General features: G+C 50.3%; 1 protein-coding gene across 5 annotated transcripts in view; it reads right to left on the bottom strand.

The window, feature by feature from the left end:
- The window catches only part of tox2 (TOX high mobility group box family member 2), a 236,811-nt gene that overhangs the window by 84,491 nt on the left and 127,874 nt on the right, over positions 1-24,446 (bottom strand). For 3 of the 5 annotated variants that reach the window (XM_038803824.1, XM_038803821.1, XM_038803823.1), the window contains exon 2: positions 10,952-11,017. The exons of the other annotated variants lie outside the window; for them this stretch is intronic. In XM_038803824.1, the coding sequence (XP_038659752.1) occupies positions 10,952-11,017 (66 nt within the window). The remainder of the gene's footprint in view (positions 1-10,951; positions 11,018-24,446) is intronic. 5 annotated transcript variants of the gene reach the window in all.

Raw genomic sequence — 24,446 nt, forward strand, 5'->3', positions numbered from 1 at the left:
CATCCCAGCCCCACACACACATTACACTCCCCACACACACTCATACCAGCCGCGCACACACATTACACTCCCCACACACACTCATCGCAGCCACACACACACATTACACTCCCCACACACACTCATCCCAGACACACACACACATTACACTCCCCACACACACTCATCACAGCCGCACACACACATTACACTCCCCACACACACTCATCCCAGCCGCACACACACATTACACTCCCCACACACACTCATCCCAGACACACACACACATTACACTCCCCACACACACTCATCCCAGCCACACACACACATTACACTCCCCACACACACTCATCCCAGCCGCACACACACATTACACTCCCCACACACACTCATCCCAGCCTCACACACACATTACACTCCCCACACACACTCATCCCAGCCGCACACACACATTACACTCCCCACACACACTCATCCCAGCCGCACACACACATTACACTCCCCACACACACTCATCCCAGCCACACACACACATTACACTCCCCAGACACTCATCCCAGCCGCACACACACATTACACTCCCCACACACACTCATCCCAGCCACACACACACATTACACTCCCCACACACTCATCCCAGCCCCACACACACATTACACTCCCCACACACACTCATCCCAGCCACACACACACATTACACTCCCCACACACACTCATCCCAGCCGCACACACACATTACACTCCCCACACACACTCATCCCAGCCAACAAGATGGCACTGATTATCCTGGAGCACGCCCATACAGCTGATCGGTCAGCTGGAGCCAGAGGGCACCTAGGGCGGTGCCCTGGGGGGACACCCATACGACCTGTGGCTCTAAGTTCGCTGTGGGTTATTAGCAGCTGCGGCACCCTGAACGGTGCCCGTCCACCCTGACCCCACAGCCCACCTCCTGACCACCTGCCGCTACTCCCCCCCCCCCCCCCCCCCCCCCCCTCGGCCCTGGCACAAGCTCCCGGCCAGGGGCACAACTGTCAACAAACTATGGTGATGTTGGAAACTTTCCGTACCCCGTGCCTGTTTCACGATTTTTAAAAGCACAAGTGAACCGCGCTGTCAGGAATTCACCCCAGTGGAGGCGGAGAATTGCGGAGGCCCCGGAGAGTAGCTGGGCAGGCCTGCTAATGACACGTTAACGGTGTTTACTGTACATGTGGAGTGGAATGCATTGGCACCCCTGTCAAGGCACCGGAGAATTGCAATTTGCCGTGAATCCAGCGGCCCACACGATTTCGGCGCCAAAACCAATTCTCCACCAACTGAGTTTGCCAATCCCAGCGTCAGCCGACGGAGAATCAAATGTTTTCAAGAAGCAGTTAGATATCGCACTTAGGGTGAAGGGGGTCAAAGGATACGGGGATAAAGCGGGGATCAGCCTACTGAGTTGGATGAACAACCATGATCATAATGAATGGTGGAGCAGGCTGTCGAAGGGCCGAATGGCCTCCTCCTGCTCCTAATTTCTATGTACCATGGATTTTATCTGGGGGATTAGAGGTATTTGTTGGCTGGGTGATATGTCCAAAGACGCTTCCTTGTTATTCTTTGAGCAACTATGTCAACAATAATAATAATCTTTATTATTGTAACAAGTAGGCTCACATTAACACTGCAATGAAGTTACTGTGAAAATCCGCTAGTCACCATATTCCGGCTCCTGTTCGGGTCACAGAGGGAGAATTCAAAATGTCCAATTTACCTAACAGCACGTCTTTCGGGACTTGTGGGAGGAATTCGGAGGAAACCCACGCAGACATGGGGAGAACGTGCAGACCCCGCACAGACAGTGACCCAGCGGGGAATCGAACCTGGGACCCTGGCGCTATGAAGCAACAGTGCAAATCACTGTGCTACCTTGCCGTCCTCTACAATCCTGTAGATAAAAGATTATTGATGTTTTAAAGTTACAAACTCGTTGACTGTAATTTATTCGGCTCAACCAAGGATCTTGGGCACTTTGAATAAAATCATACTGCACCTGTGTTGTGACTCTGGGCCGGGTGAGGGTGGAATTGACCCCGTACTAGCCCAGGGTGAGGCAACGTGGCAGCATCACAGACAAAAGCTCGTTTTGTTTTGATCAGTTGGGATGGATATGGGCCAAGCGACTCGGCCTGATGGTGTTGTCACAGCAACCCTGCTACATTGCGCGCTGCCTCAGATACTCTATGTCGCTGGGAGTTTTGGAGGGAGGTTAAAAGTTCACCTTAATTTGATCAGATGTCACTTCTGATACAGTCAAGAGTCCTTCTTTCTCCAAATGTCATATTTCATTACACGATTCAGTCATTTCTGAGGTTGAAGGTTCACCCAGATTTCATTGGTTACTGAGGATGATATCATCTCTGTTTAATCCCAGACTCCCTGGGCAGTGGATGGGGAGCTGCTCTGACTGAGGGCCGTGTGTGTACTGACAGGGTGTCACATTCTGCACTCGGGGAATGTTCCCCTTCTTAATGATAAAAGACAAATATAAATCTGTCCTCGAAGGTGAAAGGTTGGCGATAATTTGAACTGATGAAGTTCACCGGAACCTTGGGCTTCCTTCCAGTGACCCAGCCACGCGTGTGTCCACTCTGCAGTGTGTGAGGCTAGATTGAGCTCCACTCACACCCCAATCACACCCATGGCCACATCTTTCTGAATGATGACAGGTTGGTGATGATCAGGAGGACACAGAGGGTGAAGCCAGGTGGGTGATCAACAGGTGACAATGGGACGAGGAACCATCTGGGAAATTTCAATCCCTTTCAGACATTGCCTGTAAGGTGGAAACAGCATTGGGCTGAACTCTCCATTACTGAGGCTAAGTACCAGCGTCAACGGAGAATCCATGGTGATCCACGACAGGAAAATCGGCGCAAATCCCTCACCGATTCTGGTAACGGTGAGGGGTTGGCACCGCTACCACATGGAACACCCGCGGATCACATGGAAATCGGCGGGTCCCTCGCCGCGCATGCGCAGGGCTGACAAGCTGCAGTCGCGCATGCCTACACCCCCACCGGGCGCGCCGGGAAACATGCCGCCCGCTGTGCTGGACCACATACCCACCTACCCCCTGGCACACTGGATACTGACCGCAGCTGGCACGGCACGTTCCCGACTGACGGACCATACGTGGACTGCGCCTTCTGGAACTCAGCCCATCGGGGTGGGGCATCGCGGGTGGACCGGCTGATGACACGACAACGGCGTTGCGACTGCACGTGGCGTGTGTTCCAATGACGCCGATTTGGAGGAGGCGGAGCATCATGAACCGGCATCAAACCGGCACCTTCCCCGAATCCGGCATCGGAAGCAATTCTCTGCCCGATTGCCGATCCCGATTTCGGTGTCGGGCTACGGAGAATCCCGCCCAATATCTTTCAGGATGGGAATCGAATAAATAAAAGGAGGTGAAAGTTTTGCGGCTTAACAGGGTCAGAGTAGTGGGAGTGGGAACTAATGGGCTAGCTTTTCCAAAGATCCAGGGATGGTGGGCCGAATGGCCACATTCTACTCCAATATGAATGGCAACAGGAGAGGGCAGCGTGTGGATGGTTCAGTGCAGAGGAGAGCCGACTGTTTAAAGAAGAGGTCAACAAGAATGAGAACAGACAACAAATCCACAGTCTGCGATGTGGGTGGGAAACCAATTTCACTTCGGTCGAAGCATTGTTTCGATCTGAAACGTTAACTGGTTGCTCGCTGCACAGATACTGCCAGAACTGCTGAGTTGGTCCAGCATTTTGTGTCTGTGTTGGGCTGGATTGCAGGATCGGGTTAGTCAGGGTTGAGAGAATAAGGATTTGGGGTTGCTCTTATTTTCTAAAATAAAGATTAATGATCTAATCTTTTAAGTTGAACTGCTCAATGAGAGGCGACCCAGCCAGATCACAGAAATAATGAATAAGCCTTATTGGCTGCAATTTACCCAGTATATCATAGTCCATTGTGTGCATCATGGCATCCAGCCTTCTGACGAGCCATGAACAGTGTTTTCTGTCCTTGGAGAGTATGGGTCGTGGAGAGAAGAGGGTTGGAGGATGGAAATCGGACACCTGACTGTACTTTATCTTGGAGATGGTGACCATTATTCAGTGAGTCAGCTGTGCTTGTTTGTTTACAATATCTATGGAATTATTTTCTCAACGTTTTCTGCTAATTAGCAAAAATGTATCTTCTACTGCAAGGAGGTCAAAGGGTTCAGTCGGTAAGGGGCTTGGGGGCGGGGCTATAAATCCACTGATGTTGAGTTCTTTTTCTCCCAGATTCCGCAGATTGACCTCACTGACTGACTAGTGCTGGGGACGTCACCTCCAATCGGGTTGCCTGACGCCTACTTCCAACTTATTTCATTGTTCTTCTTGTCCTATTTGTCATTATTCCACTTTGATACATTAAAGGCGCTATACGAATGCAGTTTGTACATTTGCCAAACACTGGGCCATGGTCTGAGATGTATTGTTAAACTGCCACCAAGACTGTTTTTTCAGAATTATGTTCATTGAAATGTTTTCACGTTAAACAAAACCATCCAAAAGAATTGGCCAAAACTTCACATTAGAATGAAGAGACCAACAAGCAAAACACACATTAACCCCCAAAACTAACCTGAACCCCCAAAACTAACCTGAACCCCCAAAACTAACCCGAACCCCCAAAACTAACCTGAACCCCCAAAACTAACCCAAACCCCAAAACTAACCCGAACCCCCAAAACTAACCCGAACCCCCAAAACTAACCTGAACCCCCAAAACTAACCCGAACCCCCAAAACTAACCCGAACCCCCAAAACTAACCCGAACCCCCAAAACTAACCCGAACCCCCAAAACTAACCGGGACCCCCAAAATTAACCGGGACCCCCAAAACTAACCCGAACCCCCAAAACTAACCCGAACCCCCAAAACTAACCCGAACCCCCAAAACTAACCGAACCCCCAAAACTAACCCGAACCCCCAAAACTAACCTGAACCCCCAAAACTAACCCGAACCCCCAAAACTAACCCAAACCCCCAAAACTAACCTGAACCCCCAAAACTAACCCAAACCCCAAAACTAACCTGAACCCCCAAAACTAACCCGAACCCCCAAAACTAACCCGAACCCCCAAAACTAACCCGAACCCCCAAAACTAACCTGAACCCCCAAAACTAACCCGAACCCCCAAAACTAACCCGAACCCCCAAAACTAACCCGAACCCCCAAAACTAACCCGAACCCCCAAAACTAACCCGAACCCCCAAAACTAACCTGAACCCCCAAAACTAACCTGAACCCCCAAAACTAACTCGAACCCCCAAAACTAACCCGGACCCCCAAAACTAACCCCAACCCCCAAAACTAACCCCAACCCCCAAAACTAACCCCAACCCCCAAAACTAACCCGAACCCCCAAAACTAACCTGAACCCCCAAAACTAACCCGAACCCCCAAAACTAACCTGAACCCCCAAAACTAACCCGAACCCCCAAAACTAACCTGAACCCCCAAAACTAACCTGAACCCCCAAAACTAACCTGAACACCTTAACAGCTGACGGTGACTAGCTCCTTAAACAAAGGAAATGAATGGCAGCCATCATGGTTATAACCTCTCCACTGACCGTCTAATGGTGGGCGTAACCTTCTCCAAGTGTAGAAGGTCACCCAGCCATGCCAGGGCCCTTGGGGGGGGGGGGGGGGGGGGGGGAGGAGACCTCCACCCAAGCAGAACTCATCTCCGGGCTATCCACGAGGTGAAGGTGAGGACATCCATCTTCATCCCCGTCTGCAACACTGACGAGTCTGATGCCCAGAATAAGGCTACCAGTGGACAAGGCTCCAAATCAGCATTGAGTATCTCCAATATAAGAAAGGCACAGAAACAAACCAACCTGGGACAACACCAGACATATGTGTGTGGTTAGCCGGCTCCCGGGGAGCAGTACTCACACTTATCCTCCACCCCAGAGAAGAATCCGCTCATCCTCGCTTTAGTCAGGTGCACCACCTTGAATTGGATCAAACGTAGCCAAGCCCATGAGGACGTGTGATTGACCCTGTGAAGGGCCTCACTCCAGCACCCAGAATGTGACCCGATTCACCCTCCCATTTCATCCTCACCTCACTCAACGCAGCTGACGCCGCTCAGAGGACGAGGCCCACCAGACCCGGCCAAGGACAAAATCCTCTTCAACAGGGAAGACGGTGGTGCCAAGGGGAAAGGAGGGAAAATACCTGGCACTCTGAAACCAAGCAGTTGGAATTTCTCCGCTAAATCCTTAAAACTGGCAAACTTCCTCTCCACAGTCTCCAAACTGAACTTAAATAGGCTCATTTAAATATGCATGAGCTGAATTCTCCTGGCTCCCGGGAACTAACAGACTCCCCAGCAAGGTCGCGACTGGGCGCCATTTAGTGATGGTCCACACAATTGTGGACCAGGCGTAGTAGCCCCTTGGGGGTCTCCCAGGTGCTTTGGAGACCCCCGGGTGGTCGGGGACAGGGCAGTGTGACACCCTGGCTCTCTCTCTCTCTGGCACCTTGGCATCTTGGCACTGCCAGGGTGCCCAGGTGGCACTTCCAGGCTGGCAGTGCTGTGGTGTCTGGGTGCCAGGGAAGGCGTCGCCAAGGGTCAGGGCCTGAGGGGCACCATGCCCATGAAAGGGGAATGAGGGGGTTATGAAGGGTGAGGGTAGGGCAGGTATGAAGGGGACTAATAAAAGGTTGGGAGTATGAAAGTGGGGGTCATGCCCATCTTTGCGAGGGAGTGACATTGTCCGTGGGTGGGGAGGGGGGAGGACACCCTCAAACTCACTCAGAGATTGGGGCACCCTTTCAAAATGGCAGCCCAGATTCCTGAGGAGCCGGTCTTGCCGGCGTGTTCAGCTCCCCGCTGCTGAAAATATTCCCAGTATGGGCTGAGCGGGGAGGAAACTCTCCAATCTGCAAAAAATGGCGTGATCTACCGCCGCGTCGCGCCTGACCCATAATGCAATGTGGCCAGTAAATCTCACAAGAGACCTCTCGCTAGATTTCCCCGGCCCCCCACACCTCACGAAATCTAACGGGATTTCACAAGATGTCGCGATCTGGATCCCGCTCACAAAGGGCATGACCTAAATTTGCATAGCGGCGCAATTAAATATGTCTGTGCCGGATCTAACCGGGACTGAATCCCCTTCCGGCACTGGTCTCCACAAACGGGGACCAGGCAGAACGGCACTTGAGAGCAATCTCCCAGGCGATGGGAGGGTTACGGGTGGTTGCTGCTGGGCAAGCGTGTTTAGTCACATGTTTCCCAGCGCTCGCAGTGCCGAGAGACACATGGCTATTCAACGCTACACCCGGCCTCGCGCCCTGCAACCCCCCAACACCCGCACATGGTACCCCGGCCTCGCCACCCTGAACTCCCCCCAATACCCGCACATGGTACCCCCGGCCACGCGCCCTGCACCCCCCCAAACCCGCACATGGTACCCCCGGCCTCGCCACCCTGAACCCCCCCCAACACCCGTTCACGTCACCCCCGGCCTCACGCCCTGCACCCCCCCAACACCCGTGCATGGTACCCCCAGCCTCGCCACCCTGAACCCCCGCCCCAACACCCGTTCACGTCACCCCCGGCCTCACGCTCTGCACCCCACCCAACATCCGTGCATGGTAACCCCGGCCTCGCCACCCCCGGCTTCTTCGTGAATTTGAAAAACTATTCTCCAGTACTTGGGGATTTTAAAGTTAAATCAATGCGAAACCTCGGGTGTGTAGTTTGCTTCTAAATTAGAACTAAAAATGCATTTAAAACTTTTTGCTGTACTTATTTGACAAAAACATTCAATTTAATTGACAAATTTACATCATTCTGACACTGTATCATGGGACTAAGTTCTTGTGTTGCAGTGATATCCAACACGAGGTAGTGAAAGGATACAACCCTCATTGCTCGCGGTTCCAAGAGAAACCTGATTCACTGATTCTCCCTTTCACTCCCCGCGCACTGTGCGGCTATTGGATCCTCCCTTTCACTCCCCGCGCACTGTGCGGCTATTGGATCCTCCCTTTCACTCTCACTGTGCGGCTATTGGATCCTCCCTTTCACTCTCACTGTGCGGCTATTGGATTCTCCCTTTCACTCCCCGCGCACTGTGCGGCTATTGGATCGTCCCTTTCACTCCCCGCGCACTGTGCGGCTATTGGATCCTCCCTTTCACTCCCCGCGCACTGTGCGGCTATTGGATTCTCCCTTTCACTCCCCGCGCACTGTGCGGCTATTGGATTCTCCCTTTCACTCCCCGCGCACTGTGCGGCTATTGGATTCTCCCTTTCACTCCCCGCGCACTGTGCGGCTATTGGATTCTCCCTTTCACTCCCCGCGCACTGTGCGGCTATTGGATCATCCCTTTCACTCTCCGCGCACTGTGCGGCTATTGGATTCTCCCTTTCACTCCCCGCGCACTGTGCGGCTATTGGATCATCCCTTTCACTCTCCGCGCACTGTGCGGCTATTGGATCGTCCCTTTCACTCTCCGCGCACTGTGCGGCTATTGGATCGTCCCTTTCACTCTCCGCGCACTGTGCGGCTATTGGATTCTCCCTTTCACTCTCCGCGCACTGTGCGGCTATTGGATCGTCCCTTTCACTCTCCGCGCACTGTGCGGCTATTGGATCGTCCCTTTCACTCTCCGCGCACTGTGCGGCTATTGGATTCTCCCTTTCACTCTCCGCGCACTGTGCGGCTATTGGATTCTCCCTTTCACTCCCCGCGCACTGTGCGGCTATTGGATCCTCCCTTTCACTCTCCGCGCACTGTGCGGCTATTGGATCCTCCCTTTCACTCCCCGCGCACTGTGCGGCTATTGGATCCTCCCTTTCACTCCCCGCGCACTGTGCGGCTATTGGATTCTCCCTTTCACTCTCTGCGCACTGTGCGGCTATTGGATTCTCCCTTTCACTCTCTGCGCACTGTGCGGCTATTGGATTCTCCCTTTCACTCTCTGCGCACTGTGCGGCTATTGGATTCTCCCTTTCACTCCCCGCGCACTGTGCGGCTATTGGATTCTCCCTTTCACTCTCACTGTGCGGCTATTGGATTCTCCCTTTCACTCTCCGCGCACTGTGCGGCTATTGGATTCTCCCTTTCACTCCCCGCGCACTGTGCGGCTATTGGATTCTCCCTTTCACTCTCACTGTGCGGCTATTGGATTCTCCCTTTCACTCTCCGCGCACTGTGCGGCTATTGGATTCTCCCTTTCACTCTCACTGTGCGGCTATTGGATTCTCCCTTTCACTCTCTGCGCACTGTGCGGCTATTGGATTCTCCCTTTCACTCCCCGCGCACTGTGCGGCTATTGGATTCTCCCTTTCACTCTCTGCGCACTGTGCGGCTATTGGATTCTCCCTTTCACTCTCCGCGCACTGTGCGGCTATTGGATTGCGCCCTGTGCTTTTAGATGTATTGATTCTGAGTTTGTTTCCTGTACAACCCTACACCTTACCGCCATGTGTGACAGAGTCACTGAGGTCAGGAACTCACCTTTTTTCTTTATTGCCTCCTGGGATGTGGGTGTCGCTGGCAATGCCAACATGAGTTGCCCATGCCCTTGAACTGAATGGCTTGCTAGGGCCATTTCAGAGGGAAAGTTAAGAATTAACCTCCGTACTGTGGGTCTGGAGTCACATGTAGGCCAGACCGGGTAAGGACGGCAGATTTCCTTCCCGAAAGGACATTAATGAACCAGATGGGTTTTTATCAGATTTGATGACAGTGTCATTATCACCATTACTGTCGAGGGCCGTTTTGTGTTTACACCAAAGGGAGTCCACAGCGAGTTGGTGCAAGAAGAAAGGTTTATTTCTGGGGCTCTGATACATGGCCCTCGGCAACACCCAACCGAGTAGCGGCTTTATACCGGAATTGTTACAGTTGCCCCTCCCCCTTGACGGGGAGTGCATATCCCGCCAAGGACTCTGGGAATACGATAACTCCGACTCTGTAAATCACGCATGGGTACAGGTTAATACAGGCGGGTTACCAACTCTGATTGCATGGATCCCTGGAGGTGTCATCACCTGGGCTTCCACCTCCAACTTCCCCTCCGGCTATTGGTCACCCAATCTCCCTTCCTCGGCCAATTGGGAAAAGTACAGTTTGATTGGTTGGCTGACTGGATGATTTTGGGCTGTCAAACAACCTTTTGCCAATCAACAGCACATCCAGAAACAGTCAGCAAAATTGTTCAGAGAAGATGAACAAATGTCAGTTCTCGGTCCACTATTTTCCTCCCCAGGTTTGTTCTTCCCCGACTTACATCTTTCGTTCTTGGAGGTTCCAGGGCAGTCCCAGGGGTGGGGGGGGGGGTTGGCCACCCCATCAGGCAGGCAATCATTGGGCCTTGAAATTAAATCGGTCAGCGAGCAGCTAAAATGGGAGGCCTGTGGAGTGGTGGACATTGAAACTTTGGCCTTTCAAACTTGCAGAGGCATTGTTGGCAGGAAGTCAGTCTACCTGGTGCTCAGGTACTCCTGAACGGAGCAGGTTATTGGATGGGGAAAGGTGGCAACTCCTTTTCCTCCTGGCTCCACAGGGAGAGATATTTTTTAAAGCTTCAACTACCTGCTCTTGAAAGTCAAATGGCAACTGAGGAATGCTGAGCGTAGGCCATCCATCACCTGCCTTGCTCATTAGTGAAGGCTTCTGAAGTGGGTTTCTTTCATGGGTGGTACACCCAAGCTGCCAGTTCGCCTAAATATAAATCCCACAGATTCGCCAGTTGTATCCATTACTGTGTATGTGGGTGGGTTGTGTCACCGCTAAATTGATCCAATTTATACCCCCCTCCAAAAAAAAAGACGCAAAGCATCCAGATTCCAACCATTTGGATTCTTTACACATGGAAAAAAATGATGGGACCAGAAAGCTGGGAACTGTAAACCTCGGACCACTTACCTGATTGGCAGGCAGGTAATCCTGGTTGGCATCAGTCAGACTCATGTACATATTGTCCCCATCAAACTGAAAATGGAATAAAACAAAAATCAGCATTGGAGGAACCGTAACCACACAAAGTTTCAGATAATTAACATTGAGATTTTCCTGGAGTGGCTGGGGACCACAAGTAGCAGTACACTTGCCAACTGACCTACCAAGGCAGCTGAATCATTATTTTCTCTGTAATATACTTACCCAACACTTAGGCAAGATTACCTAACCTTAAATAAGCGTGAATCAATAATCAGACTTCATTAAAGAGCAGCGCAATTACTGATTCACACAGCAAGAATCAACAACTTCCACTTGTCAACTGGGAGGTTTGAGTCACGATTTGCAAGGATTCTCTCACACGTTTTGTTACATTAATCAAAATATGTGAATGAAGAAATGCTCTTGGCATCAAAAAGATAAGAGAAACAGACCACAAATGTCTTTGGGATAGAGAAATAATGTCAGGGCGATTCCAACTTCACACGCTCACATTCACACACACACACACTCACACATTCTCACACACACTCACACACTCACTCACACACACTCACACACTCACTCACACACACACTCTCCCACACTCACACATTCACATTCTCTCACACTCACATTCTCACATATTCACACACACACACATTCTCACACACTCACTCACACACATTCACACTCTCCCACACTCACACATTCACACACACATTCACATTCTCCCACACTCACACATTCTCACATATTCACACACACACACTCTCCCACACTCACATTCACACACACACTCACATTCTCACACTCACTCACACATTCACACTCTCCCACACTCACACATTCACACACATGCTCACATTCACACTCACACATTCTCACACACTCACTCACACACACACACACTCACACATTCTCACACACTCACACTCTCCCACATTCACATTCTCCCACACTCACACATTCTCACATATTCACACACACACACTCTCCCACACACACTCACACACACACACTCACATTCTCCCACACACACACACTCACTCACACACACACATTCACACACACACACACTCTCCCACACTCACACACTCACACTCACTCACACACAATCACACACACACACTCTCCCACACTCACACACACACACAGTCACATTCTCACACACTCACACACTCACTCACACACATTCACACACACACATTCACACACACACAATCTCCCACACTCACACATTCACACACACACTCACACACTCACTCACACACATTCACACACACACTCTCCCACACTCACACGTTCACACACACACACTCACATTCTCTCACACTCACACATTCTCACATATTCACACACACACACACACTCTCCCACACTCACACATTCACACACACACACTCTCCCACACTCACTCACACACAATCACACACACACACTCTCCCACACTCACACATTCACACACACACACACACTCACATTCTCACACACTCACACACACACACTCTCCCACACTCACACACACACACAATCTCCCACACTCACACATTCACACACACACTCACACACTCACTCACACACATTCACACACACACACACACTCTCCCACACTCACACATTCACACACACACACAAACTCCCACACTCACACATTCACACACACACTCACACACTCGCTCACACACATTCACACACACACTCTCCCACACTCACACATTCACACACACACACACTCTCCCACATTCACACATTCACACACACACTCACATTCTCCCACACTCACACACTCACTCACACACATTCACACACACACACACATTCTCCCACACACACATTCACACACATTCTCCCACATTCAAACACACACACATTCACTTGCACACACTCACACTTACACACACACACACTTACACACATACTCATCAAACCAGGACATCCAAGCAGAGCGCTCTCTACAGGCTGCTGGCGTAATTGCAGCATAACTCACTAAGGGAGGAAACTGCCTCTGGATCTTGTTCATCTCTTTAAGTGCTTCTCCACGTCCTCCTAGTCATGGGTGGTACATAAAGCTGCAGCCGTGTTCCTCCATCATGCCCTGTCCTTTCCTGTGCCTTGTGTCTCATCCCATGTCAGCCCCATCCCTTCCAGTTCAAGCACCACAGTCCATGTCGTTCTTGGCCTGCCCTGTTACTGTTTCCCAGCTGGTCTCCATCTGAGAGAAACCTTTGGCAATCACTCTTGGGACATCCTTAGCACATGACTGAGCCATCTTCTCCAGTGCTTCTTGATCTCGAGGACAATGATCTGAAGGACAATGCTGGAGCAACCAACCTTCTTGTAAGGGCTTTCATTGGAAGTTCTATTTGGCCAGTAGATGTTACAAACCTTATGTAGGAAACTATTATGAAAGGCGTTGACTTTGCCCATGTCACTATCCTCCAGCAATCAGGTCCGCACAGCAGGACTGACTTACATTAATTTTGTGGAGTCTAATTTTGGTTTTAATACTTTAGTGTTTGGATTTCCAGATGGTTTGAAGTCTGCTAAATTCACCTCTAGCTTTATTTAGCCAGCCTTGATGGCCATCTTACCATTGTTGTCACTGCTGGTAAGGCTCTTGAGGTAAGTGGAATCCTCAACATACTCTAGCGCTTCTCCATCAATGGTACTTGACGATGGTGTAGCAAAGTCTGGAGTATGGCAAGGCTGCATCTGCTCTCCTATTCATCATCAGGTTCGATTCCAGCTTGGGTCACTGTCTGTGTGGAGTCTGCACATCCTCCCCGTGTCTGCGTGGGTTTCCTCCGGGTGCTCCAGTTTCCTCCCACAGTCCAAAGATGTGCAGGTTAGGTGGATTGGCCGCGCTAAATTGCCCTTGGTGTCCAAAATTGCCCTTAGTGTTGGCTGGGGTTGCTGGGTTATGGGGATGGGGTGGAGGTGTTGACCTTGGGTAGGGTGCTCTTTCTGGGAGCCGGTGCGGACTCGATGGGCCGAATGACCTCCTTCTGCTCTGTACATTCTATGATCATTGCTGCTGCCCCACAGTGCCAGGGATCTGGGTTCAATTCCGGCCTCGGGTCACTGTCTGTGCGGAGTCTGCACGTCCTCCCCGTGCCTGCGTGGGTTTCCTCCGGGTGCTCCGGTTTACTCCCACAGTCCCCAGATATGCGGGTTAGGTGAGGTTATGGGGATAGGGTGGGGAAGTGGGCCTCGATAAGGTGCTCTTTCAGAGGGTTTGGTGTAGACCCGATGGGCCAAATGGCCTCCGTATGGATTCTATAGGTTATGTGTCAAACAACATCAGAACATCCCAGCTGAATTCGGTGGAACCTCTTTTCATACTTGGAGGAGCTCGCCTTTGCTGATGACCTGCCTGACATCTCTTCAAGATTCACCCACCTCCAGGAGAACTCTGACAGAGGCAGCATGCAAAACAGACTAAACTTTGTGCAACTGTCCCTAATTAGTGTTAGTACTTTGTTTGCTAATTGTTCCTAAAGCTACTGCGATTGGATCTGAACTTCCTTCTGGCAGTTTTGATCAGGATTCCATGGGCGTGACCAAGCCTCACTTCCTGAAACCTACTTAAAAAAGCTCACCCGGGATCTCCTGGCTTCCTGGGATCTAGTGGCCTCCCCAGTGAGGTCCCAGCCGTGCACCGTTCAGTACTGGTCCATGCAAATGTGGACCAGGCAGAATGGTACCCGAGGGCGTCGGAGGCCCCAGGATGGCCAGGGATAGGGCAGAGTGGCCCGGTAGACCTCCCCCGGAATCTGAGCATCTTGGCACTGCCACCATGGCCACCATGAAGGTGCCCAGCCGACACTGACATGCTGGCAGGAGCACTGCCTGGGTTCCAGGGTGGCACTGCCAAGGGTTCCTGGGTTCCAGGGTGGCACTGCCAAGGGACAGGGCCCAAGGGGAGCCATGCCCATGAAACGAGCGTGGAGGTGGGGGGGGGGGGGGCGCATGGCAGGTAAGAATGGGTGTCTGGGGGGGGGGAGGGAGAGGGAGGTGACAAATGGGGGTCCTGGAGGGGATGTGGCGGACCTGAAGTGAGAGGCCCCCAGAGACTCCTTAGCGGGGTGTCTACATTTGGGGGAGGGGGCGGGGGGACAGGGGGTAATGCCCATGTGTCCGGGGGGGGGGGGGGGGGGGGGGGGGTGACACTGCACATGGATAGGAAGACAAGCTTGTTCGTCTTTCAAAATGACGGCCCGATCTCTGAGTTTGGCTCCCAAGGCTGAGAATAATTGTAAATGTTGTTTAAACCAATGAGAAACTGCCCAGGGCCCAAAACAGTGACGATGGGGGCGATCTCCCGGCTGTTCACGCTGGGGGGGAATATTCCGGTTCCACGCTGGTGCATGGTTTCCCGGAGACGAGGGGAAACACCGGGAAATCACATTGACAACGGCGGGGTCGGTAAATCCCGCTGGCGGGGCGGCTACCGAAAAACAGGCAGCGGGATGGCCGGTGAATCCCGCCCTTAAGTGTGGTTAGATAGCGAAGGGCAACTTAGAGCCGCCAGGAAAGTCCCAGCAAAACCCGCTACACCCGACACTTAGAAACGTGTGCGTTAATTTGCAGATATTGTAACGAAGCTCCAGGCACCCTCCCTACACCACCTCGTCTCTCAACCTTTCTCATAGAGGAGGCTCCTAAAAACTGACGACTTTGATAAACAATTGGTCTGCTGACCTATTCCCCCTGATGTGATTCGCTGTCACACTTGGTTTGATAGTGGCCCTGTTAAGCCCCTGGGAAGTTTCATTACGATAAAGGTGCTATATAAATGCGGGTTGTTATTGGTTAAACATTAGTCCCCTCTGAACGGTAATTTAAACAGCAAAACCTACTTTCACCTGATTTACAAAAAGTGACAGCCTGCAATTTGTAGATTTGGCAATCTCAGTGGGAGGCAGGCCTGACATTCGATTGAAAATGGTTTCACTCTGATTGGGATGGAGTTGAACATGGGATCGATACTGGGTAATGCACACAGTTTTGTCAATCTTTCTGTGGTCACTATGAAGTCATTATTACAAAGCTGGATTACTCGTTTGTTGATTATGATAATGACTGTGAGATGAGCAACTCACAGGGAGGCAATTAGAATACGTGCCCTCCCCAACCCTTACTCGCACCATTACTCAATTGGACACCTTTATCGCAGCCATCGCTCGCTTACTGTCAGTGTAGGCAGTAGGAAGCTTTGTCAACAAGAGTCGTGTTTTACCAGAATGACAGGCCAACAAAACCCATTTCGATATGGCCGTACCTCTCTGCTGCTTGCAACACACCATTTTACCATTGCTGCTGACTCATTTACAGAGAAGTTCTCTCCGAGCAAATTGCAGTTCAAGTCTGAAATTCATCATGTAATGATAATGGACTGGAGTCTACTGCCTGAACGTGAGGTGAGGGTGGATTCAATAGTAGCTCTCAAATAGAAAGAATCTGCAGGACAATTGGGAAACGGCAGCATAATTGGATTAATTTAATTGAATAGCCAGGTACGGGCCTGATGGGCTGAATGGTCTACCTCCGTGCTGTAAGATTGTGGATTAAAATACTGAGGCCTGGATTTTCACTGTGATTCAAACAGTCTGAGAGTGTTGCCAAGGTAACCGTTGACCAATGCAGAAACTATAGCAACAGCTGCAGCCTCAGATTTCAATGACGGCATGAAATTTTAGAAGTTTCAGTACCGTTAAAAACCCATTTACTGATCACAGTACGAGACAGAAATATTCCACAGTCCATCTCGTTCACATTCCACTACCCTGGTAATCATATGGATTTACATAGAGTCACCCACAGCGATCAATCTCTACTAATTAATCTACAATAGACGCAGGTAGGAGACGAGGAAACCCCCAATAGTGGAGGGCCTTGCAAACCGTAGGCCCAAAGTTCTCGAGCACGATGCCCTCATCCACTGCATCCAAATTAAATTCATCCCATTTGAATCTGAGTGAACACTTCCCAGTTTTTCTGTAGGGACCTTGTTGCCGACATTGACCACTCGTTGTTCCCCAGACTGTTCTGAGGTTCTAGACAAGGCGAGGCAGCTTCTTACTGATCTGTGCGGCATGTCCTCAATCCTGTCTCTCTCCTGAATCAAACCAATTACACGCGCCCTTCAATGTTCTTCCTGAGAAATTCTGTCCCACAACCCTTCTGTACGATTCTGTCCTTTTTGCCTGACTTCTCTTCTTGCTCTTAATCTACCAATTTATAACATTATTTTAATACCCTTTCTTGCAATGAACCAATGGTAGTTGAGAGGTGAATCATCTGAAGTTTCATTGAGGTATGTTGATAATGGCAAAGGAGGCCATTTGACCCAGCAAACCCATGCTGCCTTCCAGTCCCACTCTCCGCTCTATCCTCGTAGTCCTGCAAGTTTATTTCCCTCAAAATGGCCATCAAATTTCCTTTTGAAATCACTCATTGTCTCTTCCTCCACGACCCTCGTGGGTAGTGAGTTCCAGGTCATTACTACTCACTGTGTAAAAACATCCTTCCTCACATTCCCCCTGCACCCTCTTGCCCAAAATCGTTTTCAAAAATTGGTCCTTCTACCGTCAGCCAATGGGAACAGGTTTTCCTTGTCTACCTATCTAAACCAGTCATAATCTTGTACACCTCTATCAAATCTCCCTTCAATCTCCTTCACTCCAAGAAGAACACTCCCAGCCTTCCCAACTGAGCAATGGAACTAAAAAAACTCATCTGTGGAAACATTCTGGTAAATCTGCTCGGCACCCTATTGAGATCTTCCACATCCTTCCTCCGGTGTGGTGACCAGGGCTGAATGCAATCCTCTAACTTTGGCTCAACCGAAGCTTTATAAAGATTCAGCATAATTTCCCTGATTTTACTCAAGGTCCCATCTGCTTTCTCAAGGCTGTGAGAAAACGCTATCTTGGAATAAACGTTACATTTGTTTTTGTCATCGAAAAATTCTTAAAATGTTCATGTTGTCGCATGTCTCGGCAATAGTCCTTGCCCAAGTCTGCAGGAACCAGAGGCTGTGTTGAATGTATGTGTCTGGGGGACAGGCATTATTCATTGGCAGGGGAGTTCCTGAATGTTCTCATTGAGTGTGTAGTACAGGGATGTACAATGTGGGTTCATTCAAATGCAAAAAGCAGGACCAACTTTGTCACAGCTCCTGAAAACAATTCCAAGCCACCGTGCATTTTGGAATGCATTAGCTTGTGACACACAGCAAGATCCCATAAACAGAAATGAGATGGATAATCAGTTCATTAGCTTCACATATTCCCGGCAGAGGGTGTCGTGTTATTCACCCTGGGGTAACACGGACTGCAACACGATGCAGATAAACTATAAAGCAGACACCAAATGTAGGCGTTGGTTCAATACGATTTATTGAACTTTTATAACAGTGCACACAGCTGGCTGTGGGTTGACTCTCTACTACTCTAAGTAAACTAACTCTAACTATCTAGACCAGGCTAGCTCTGATCCACGTGTAGAAGGTGCTGACTGATATATACACCCTGACTGTCACTACAGTTGTCACCAGTGGAAAGAGGCAGCGTGCTGATGCCTCGTGTGTTTTATAGTTGGAAGCTTCCCTCTGGTGTTCTGTCTGGTGATTGGTTGTGTTCTGTCCTGTATGTTGATTGGCTCACCTGGGTGTCTGTCACTGCCTGATTTTACCTCATGGTGTGCATGGGTGCATATAATGACCGAGGGAGGAATGATTTCCACTGATCCTCTCTCTCAGGTTGCCCAAGGCTCACTGATGGACGTGTCCACAGTTTGCCATCTCACCTGACGGGATGGTGCACTGCAGTTCTGCAGTGAGGTTTGTAGCACAGCGTTTTAACATCAAAGTGAGAGAGCCACCAACAGAACCAGGCCAGAGCAGGTTGCCAAGGATTGGTGAATTGTGCTTGCATGTTCCCTGCTGATTGTAATGTTTGCTATTTAAACTGCAGGTTTCTAATGGGGAAATTTGTCTTCATTGATTCCAACCAAATGAAAATTAGGAGAGTTCAATACGAGATTACCAGTGAGAACAAAATCTTCTCCCCACATTCACCACGTTTGTGAAAGGCAGTTCTTAAAGTGGTATCACTGCCATTGTGAAAACATCCACATTCTTGTTAAATCACCTGAATGCTTTAAAACGTGCTACCTGATCACAGTTGAGGAAAGAGAATTATTAAATCGTTCAGACATTTACACTATCATCATGAACTTGACACCAACTTGTCCTCATGGCCTTATAGACAGCTGTCTGGGTAAGGCATTTCGAGCATGACAAATTGACCAATTAGACATTTGTTATGATCCTAACAGGAGTAGAAAGCCAAGAAAGGTCAGCTCCCAAAAACGCCAAAACAAACATGCCACATCTTGCTCTTCTCAGAGATTCAGTTTGTTTCCGTATCTGTGCAGGGTTTTTGAAGCTTTAACCACCTTTCACATACATGCGCTGGTTTGCTGGATAGCTGGGTAACACTGCGATCGAAGGTACCACCTGTGTTGTTCAGTCTATGGTTTTTCCTTTGCCATTTGGAAGAGAGCTCATTTGGAGACAAATGTTAAATTGATTGGTTCTCCCAGGAGGTGATGAAGGCCTATTTGGACTGTGGCATCACACTCAGGGCACAATTTTCCCAGAATGGAACAAGGTCCCATGGCGGGCATGGTTCGCCGTGTGTTTCCCGACAGCCCGCGTTGAATACGGGGCCTGAAGGGGGAATGGGCAGCCAAGGCCACACGTAACTCTGTCTTGAACAATAGGAAGGTCTGCTCAGCGAAACTCCCCATTGTAACGAGATCGGGACGCCATTTAAATATGGTGTCCCCGATCTCCGAGGTCCCCCTCAACCCGAACTAACTGCCCCCCAACACTCACACTGGGCACCCTCGACCCGATCACGCACGCAACAAGAATGCCAGCTTGGCACCCTGGCAGTGCCTATGCCAGCTGGAAGTGCCACCTAGGCATCTTGGCAGTACCAGGCTGGCACCCAGGTGGCACTGTCAGTGTGCCACGCTGGCACTGTTAAGGTACCCAGGTGGCACCAGCAGTGCAAGGGTACCACCTTGCCCAAAAGGTGCCTCCAATCCCCTGGAAGACACCCGTGAATGCCGTTCCATCTGCTCCCTGTTTGTGGGTATCAGTGCTAAACGGCGCTCGCCCGAGATCTCTGAGGCTAAGGGGTTGAATCCCAAAGTTTAAGGTACCTTGGGAATCTGCGCGTTAGGATAATGCTTCCTGCCTCGCTCTAATACGCGGATTTGCCAAAAAGTGATCCCGTCCATTGCGGGCGGGATTCACATCGCAACGTCTTGCACGATCCCGTTGGATCTCGTGAGGTGTTGTGAGCCAGGTAGGTCCCGGGATCTCCCGGCTTTCAGGCTGCTTTTCCGACGCAGCGTGGCCGTTGGATCGCGCCCCCATTCCTAAAGCTATGGAATTTTGAGAGACATCCTCTTCTAACAAACAACTTGGGCTAAAGAATTTGTCAGGAGCAGGATCCTTTGACAGCTCTTCAACATCGCCGGGTGTAGAAGAATGGTCCAATTTCTCCAATTGTGCCGCGATGGTATCTTCAAATCACCCTCAGAAGCCCCCTCACTGGCTCTCTGCTTGAGTTGCTGCCCAAATATTGACCCCCCCCCCCCCCCCCGGAGAGAACGTGGTGCGGCCGACTGTTGCAGAACTTTAAAGGGAAGTTTGCAAGTTTGGGGAAAGTGCAGGTGTGTGGGTCTGAATAAATAGCTCTTTCAAAGAGCTGTCACAGAGACGATAGGCTGAATGGTAATCGTAGCTTGCCTACAGGAGAGGGCAGAAAAACTGAAGAACAAAGAAAACAAAAGCAGAAAGATCTCCCTCAGCAAGGACTCTGTTGCCTTGAGCCAAGCGAGGAAACCAATATGAATGAGAGAGAACCTGACCAGTTTTATAGCGCTGTCTGTTTCTGGAAACAAAACAGTTGAGATTAACCACAAACCTTCCTGCAGCCTCCCCCACTCCATCCACCCCCCCCCCCCCCCCCCCCCACCACCACCAGCCCCCGCCCCACATAACCTAACAAAGAATTTAAAAACCTCAAACTACTTGTGAAAATAAACTTTTACAGACAACCTAGTTTGTGTCTCTGTGGCTCAGAATGTTAGAGTTTCTGTTACCTGGTGGGATAGATTCTACTGATTCTCGGTCGAATATGATAAAGCATTCTGAAAACAATCAGTTTGAGGTCTTTCTATTGCTTTCAAGCGCATGATGTAAATTAGCGTAAATCCTGCCAAAATATATATTGATCACCTGGCTGCAAACTCAGCCTTCAGCTGGGAGCAGCAGAGACAGACACAGCACAGTCCAAACAAAATCACCCCCACTAATACCTGGGGGAGGACAGTCAGTCTCACTGACCAGTCAGCTTCTTTGGCATCACCTCCAAAATTAATGATGTCCAGGACCTCAAAAGGAACAAATACAGCAACTCCATCTCCGAGTCCCCCTCTGAGTCACACAGCATCTCGAGCGGGGCATATATTGCTATTCCCTAATTATCACAAGGTCAAAATCCTGGAACTCCTGCCCTAACGCACTGTGGGACTACACTGTTACTTAACCAATTGGTGGCATTTTTATTGGTGTCGGGGTGCAACTTTAAAAAACATACAAACCAATGAGATTCGGCAACGGTTGTAGCCCCTCCATTTATTCCGAACGCCGGTGACGGACCTTCTGCAGGATTTTCCATCTCCAGGATCCTCCGCATCGCCGGCAGCGCACCCACGCCTGCGGGTTTCCCAATGGCATGGGAAGGCCACAATGAGAAATCCCATCGGCTGGCTTCCGGAACGGAGGGTCTCGCTGCCGGCGGGGGTCGGAGAATCCTGCCCAATTCTGGCCCGGGTTACAAGAAGCTCAAAACATTCCCTCCGGACAAAATCTGTGACTATTACAGTTTGGAAGAACCAAGATGTTTATTTGTATTGCTGAATGTTTAGGAAGTCCAAATTTCAAACATTCTCCACAACCCTGGACTAAAATCCCAGTGAGGTGAGACGTGCTTCACGCCAAGGTTTCACCTGACTGAATGCTGCAGGGGGAGAACAGACTGTCTATCTATTAAGTTAATATGCGGTAGATCATGTTGTACTGTATTAATAAACAAGGGATTTGAATTTATATACCACCTTTCCTCAGGACATTCCTACGTACACCAAAGCCAAAGAATTACATTTGAAATGTATTCACGAACACTTTGTGGGGTAATTACTTCATAGTGAAATGATTGTGACCTGTGTTTAAGACTTTCTGCAGCAAGATTACAGACGAGCTTACAGCTTCCTACACATTGTTAGTGCTCAACTTTGCTCTGTGCCTGTTTCTGATTCACTTTTGTACTCTGTGGGTAAGTTTATGATGAAAGCGTAAATGGCTGGAAGAGTAATTTTCGCACATTTAAATTATAACTTTTTAAATAAAATAGTTAGCATAACATATGGTGTGATAATTGGCAGCGGCAAAAGGCAGCTGTAACAATATCCTAAACACCGCGAATCGGAATCTTTCACAGCTGGTAAAACACAGCTTCCTTCTCAGCAAATATGGTGAAACATTTTAATTTAGAAAATGGATAAGTCTGAATCTCTGCCGACGCACCAAGGCAAGTGACTTCTTTCCTCTTCTTTGTTCATGAAAGGGGCACAATATTTGTGAAGAAATGATGGATGATTTTAATTCTCTTCCTCTCAGGAATGTGCTATAGTTAATGGGTTGCTCTGCCAGACGAAAATAGGAGCAGGAGTAGGCCATTTGGCCCATCAAGCTGGCTACAATTTTCATAAGATTGTGATTCATAGTGACCTGATTGTGGCCTTTCCTTTCACTGTCCAGCCGCACAGACCCTCTGATCCCTCGTCAGTCAACAATCTATCCAACTCAGCTTCATAAAATTCAATGACCCAGATTCCACTGCTGCCTGGGGCAGAGAATTCCACAGAAACGTGACCCTCTGTGTTATATTGCATGGCAAAGCGACGAGGCAATATTAAATCACAGCGGTGATCTATTCAACAGAAGAACTTTATATGCAGAACAGTACAACTCCCATACAGGCCCAGTTCCCTCGATTCCCAAGCTTACTCTGACGATAACCCAACAGCGAGGAACACACCTAGGCACCCAATAGGCTGAGGTTTGTGCATTCCGTCCCCATAGGCTCTGGGTAGGTCACTACTAACCCTGGCCAATGGTGGGTCACTATTGCCTCTGGCCAATGCTGGGCCGCTGTTGCCCCTGGCCAATGCTGGGTCATTATTGCCTCTGGCCAATGGCAATGGCATGTTGGTTATGGGCAGCATGGTAGCATGGTGGTTAGCATCAATGCTTCACAGCTCCAGGGTCCCAGGTTCGATTCCGGCTTGGGTCACTGTCTGTGCAGAGTCTGCACGTCCTCCCCGTGTGTGCGTGGGTTTCCTCCGGGTGCTCCGGTTTCCTCCCACAGTCCAAAGATGTGCGGGTTAGGTGGATTGGCCATGATAAATTGCCCTTAGTGTCCTAAAAAGTAAGGTTAAGGGGGGGTTGTTGGGTTACGGGTATAGGGTGGATACGTGGGTTTGAGTAGGGTGATCATTGCTCGGCACAACATCGAGGGCCGAAGGGCCTGTTCTGTGCTGTACTGTTCTATGTTCTAATGGTGGGTCAGTACTGATGATGCAAAACATGTCACAGTTTGTGGGGGGAGGGTGCAAGAGGGGTGAATGAAAATCCTGTCCATGGTCTCTCCAACAAGGGGAAAACAATTTCAGCATCCACCCTGTCAAGTCCCACATGGACCTGGGGCTGGATTCTCGAATAATGGGGCTATGTCCCCACGCCAACGTAGAAACGAGGGCGTTTCACTCTGGACTTCCCTGAAGAAAGTCCTGAGTGATTCTCCTACCTGCAGGGGGCTAGCAGGACCCTGGAGTTCTCCTCGCAGCTCTGGCTGCGGATACGAGGCCCCGAACTGTCGGTCAGGTGTCCACGGCGCATACGCAAGGCGGCGGCGGCCCCGCGTGACATGGCGGACTCGGACCGCGGAGCGGCATCAAAAATGCAGACCCCACCTCCCCGAGATCACGCACGCCCGCAGGTCTGTGATGTCCGATCGCTCACCTAGCCGTCTGTAAGCCCCCCCCAGGTGATCGATCCCCCCACCACCACCCGAGGTTCCCGACAGCTGATAGGTGGTTAGAACCTTGCCATCGGGAACTCGGCCAGTTTTATGCGGAGAATCGCGAGGGGGGGGGGCCTCTGTCAATGGCCCCCTACCCACGCCGTGTAGTTCACGCGAGACTCCTGAGCAATCCTTCGGGGACTGGAGAATCACGGGAGCGGTGCCAGTCCCGATTTCCAGGTAAACAGACATTCTCCGCCCCAGCGTCGGACGCGATTACGGAGCGGAGGTTCAGAGAATCCAGCCCCTGATGT

This window comes from Scyliorhinus canicula, chromosome 7 (genome assembly GCF_902713615.1).
Source record: "Scyliorhinus canicula chromosome 7, sScyCan1.1, whole genome shotgun sequence".
Classification (NCBI taxonomy): Eukaryota; Metazoa; Chordata; class Chondrichthyes; order Carcharhiniformes; family Scyliorhinidae; genus Scyliorhinus; species Scyliorhinus canicula.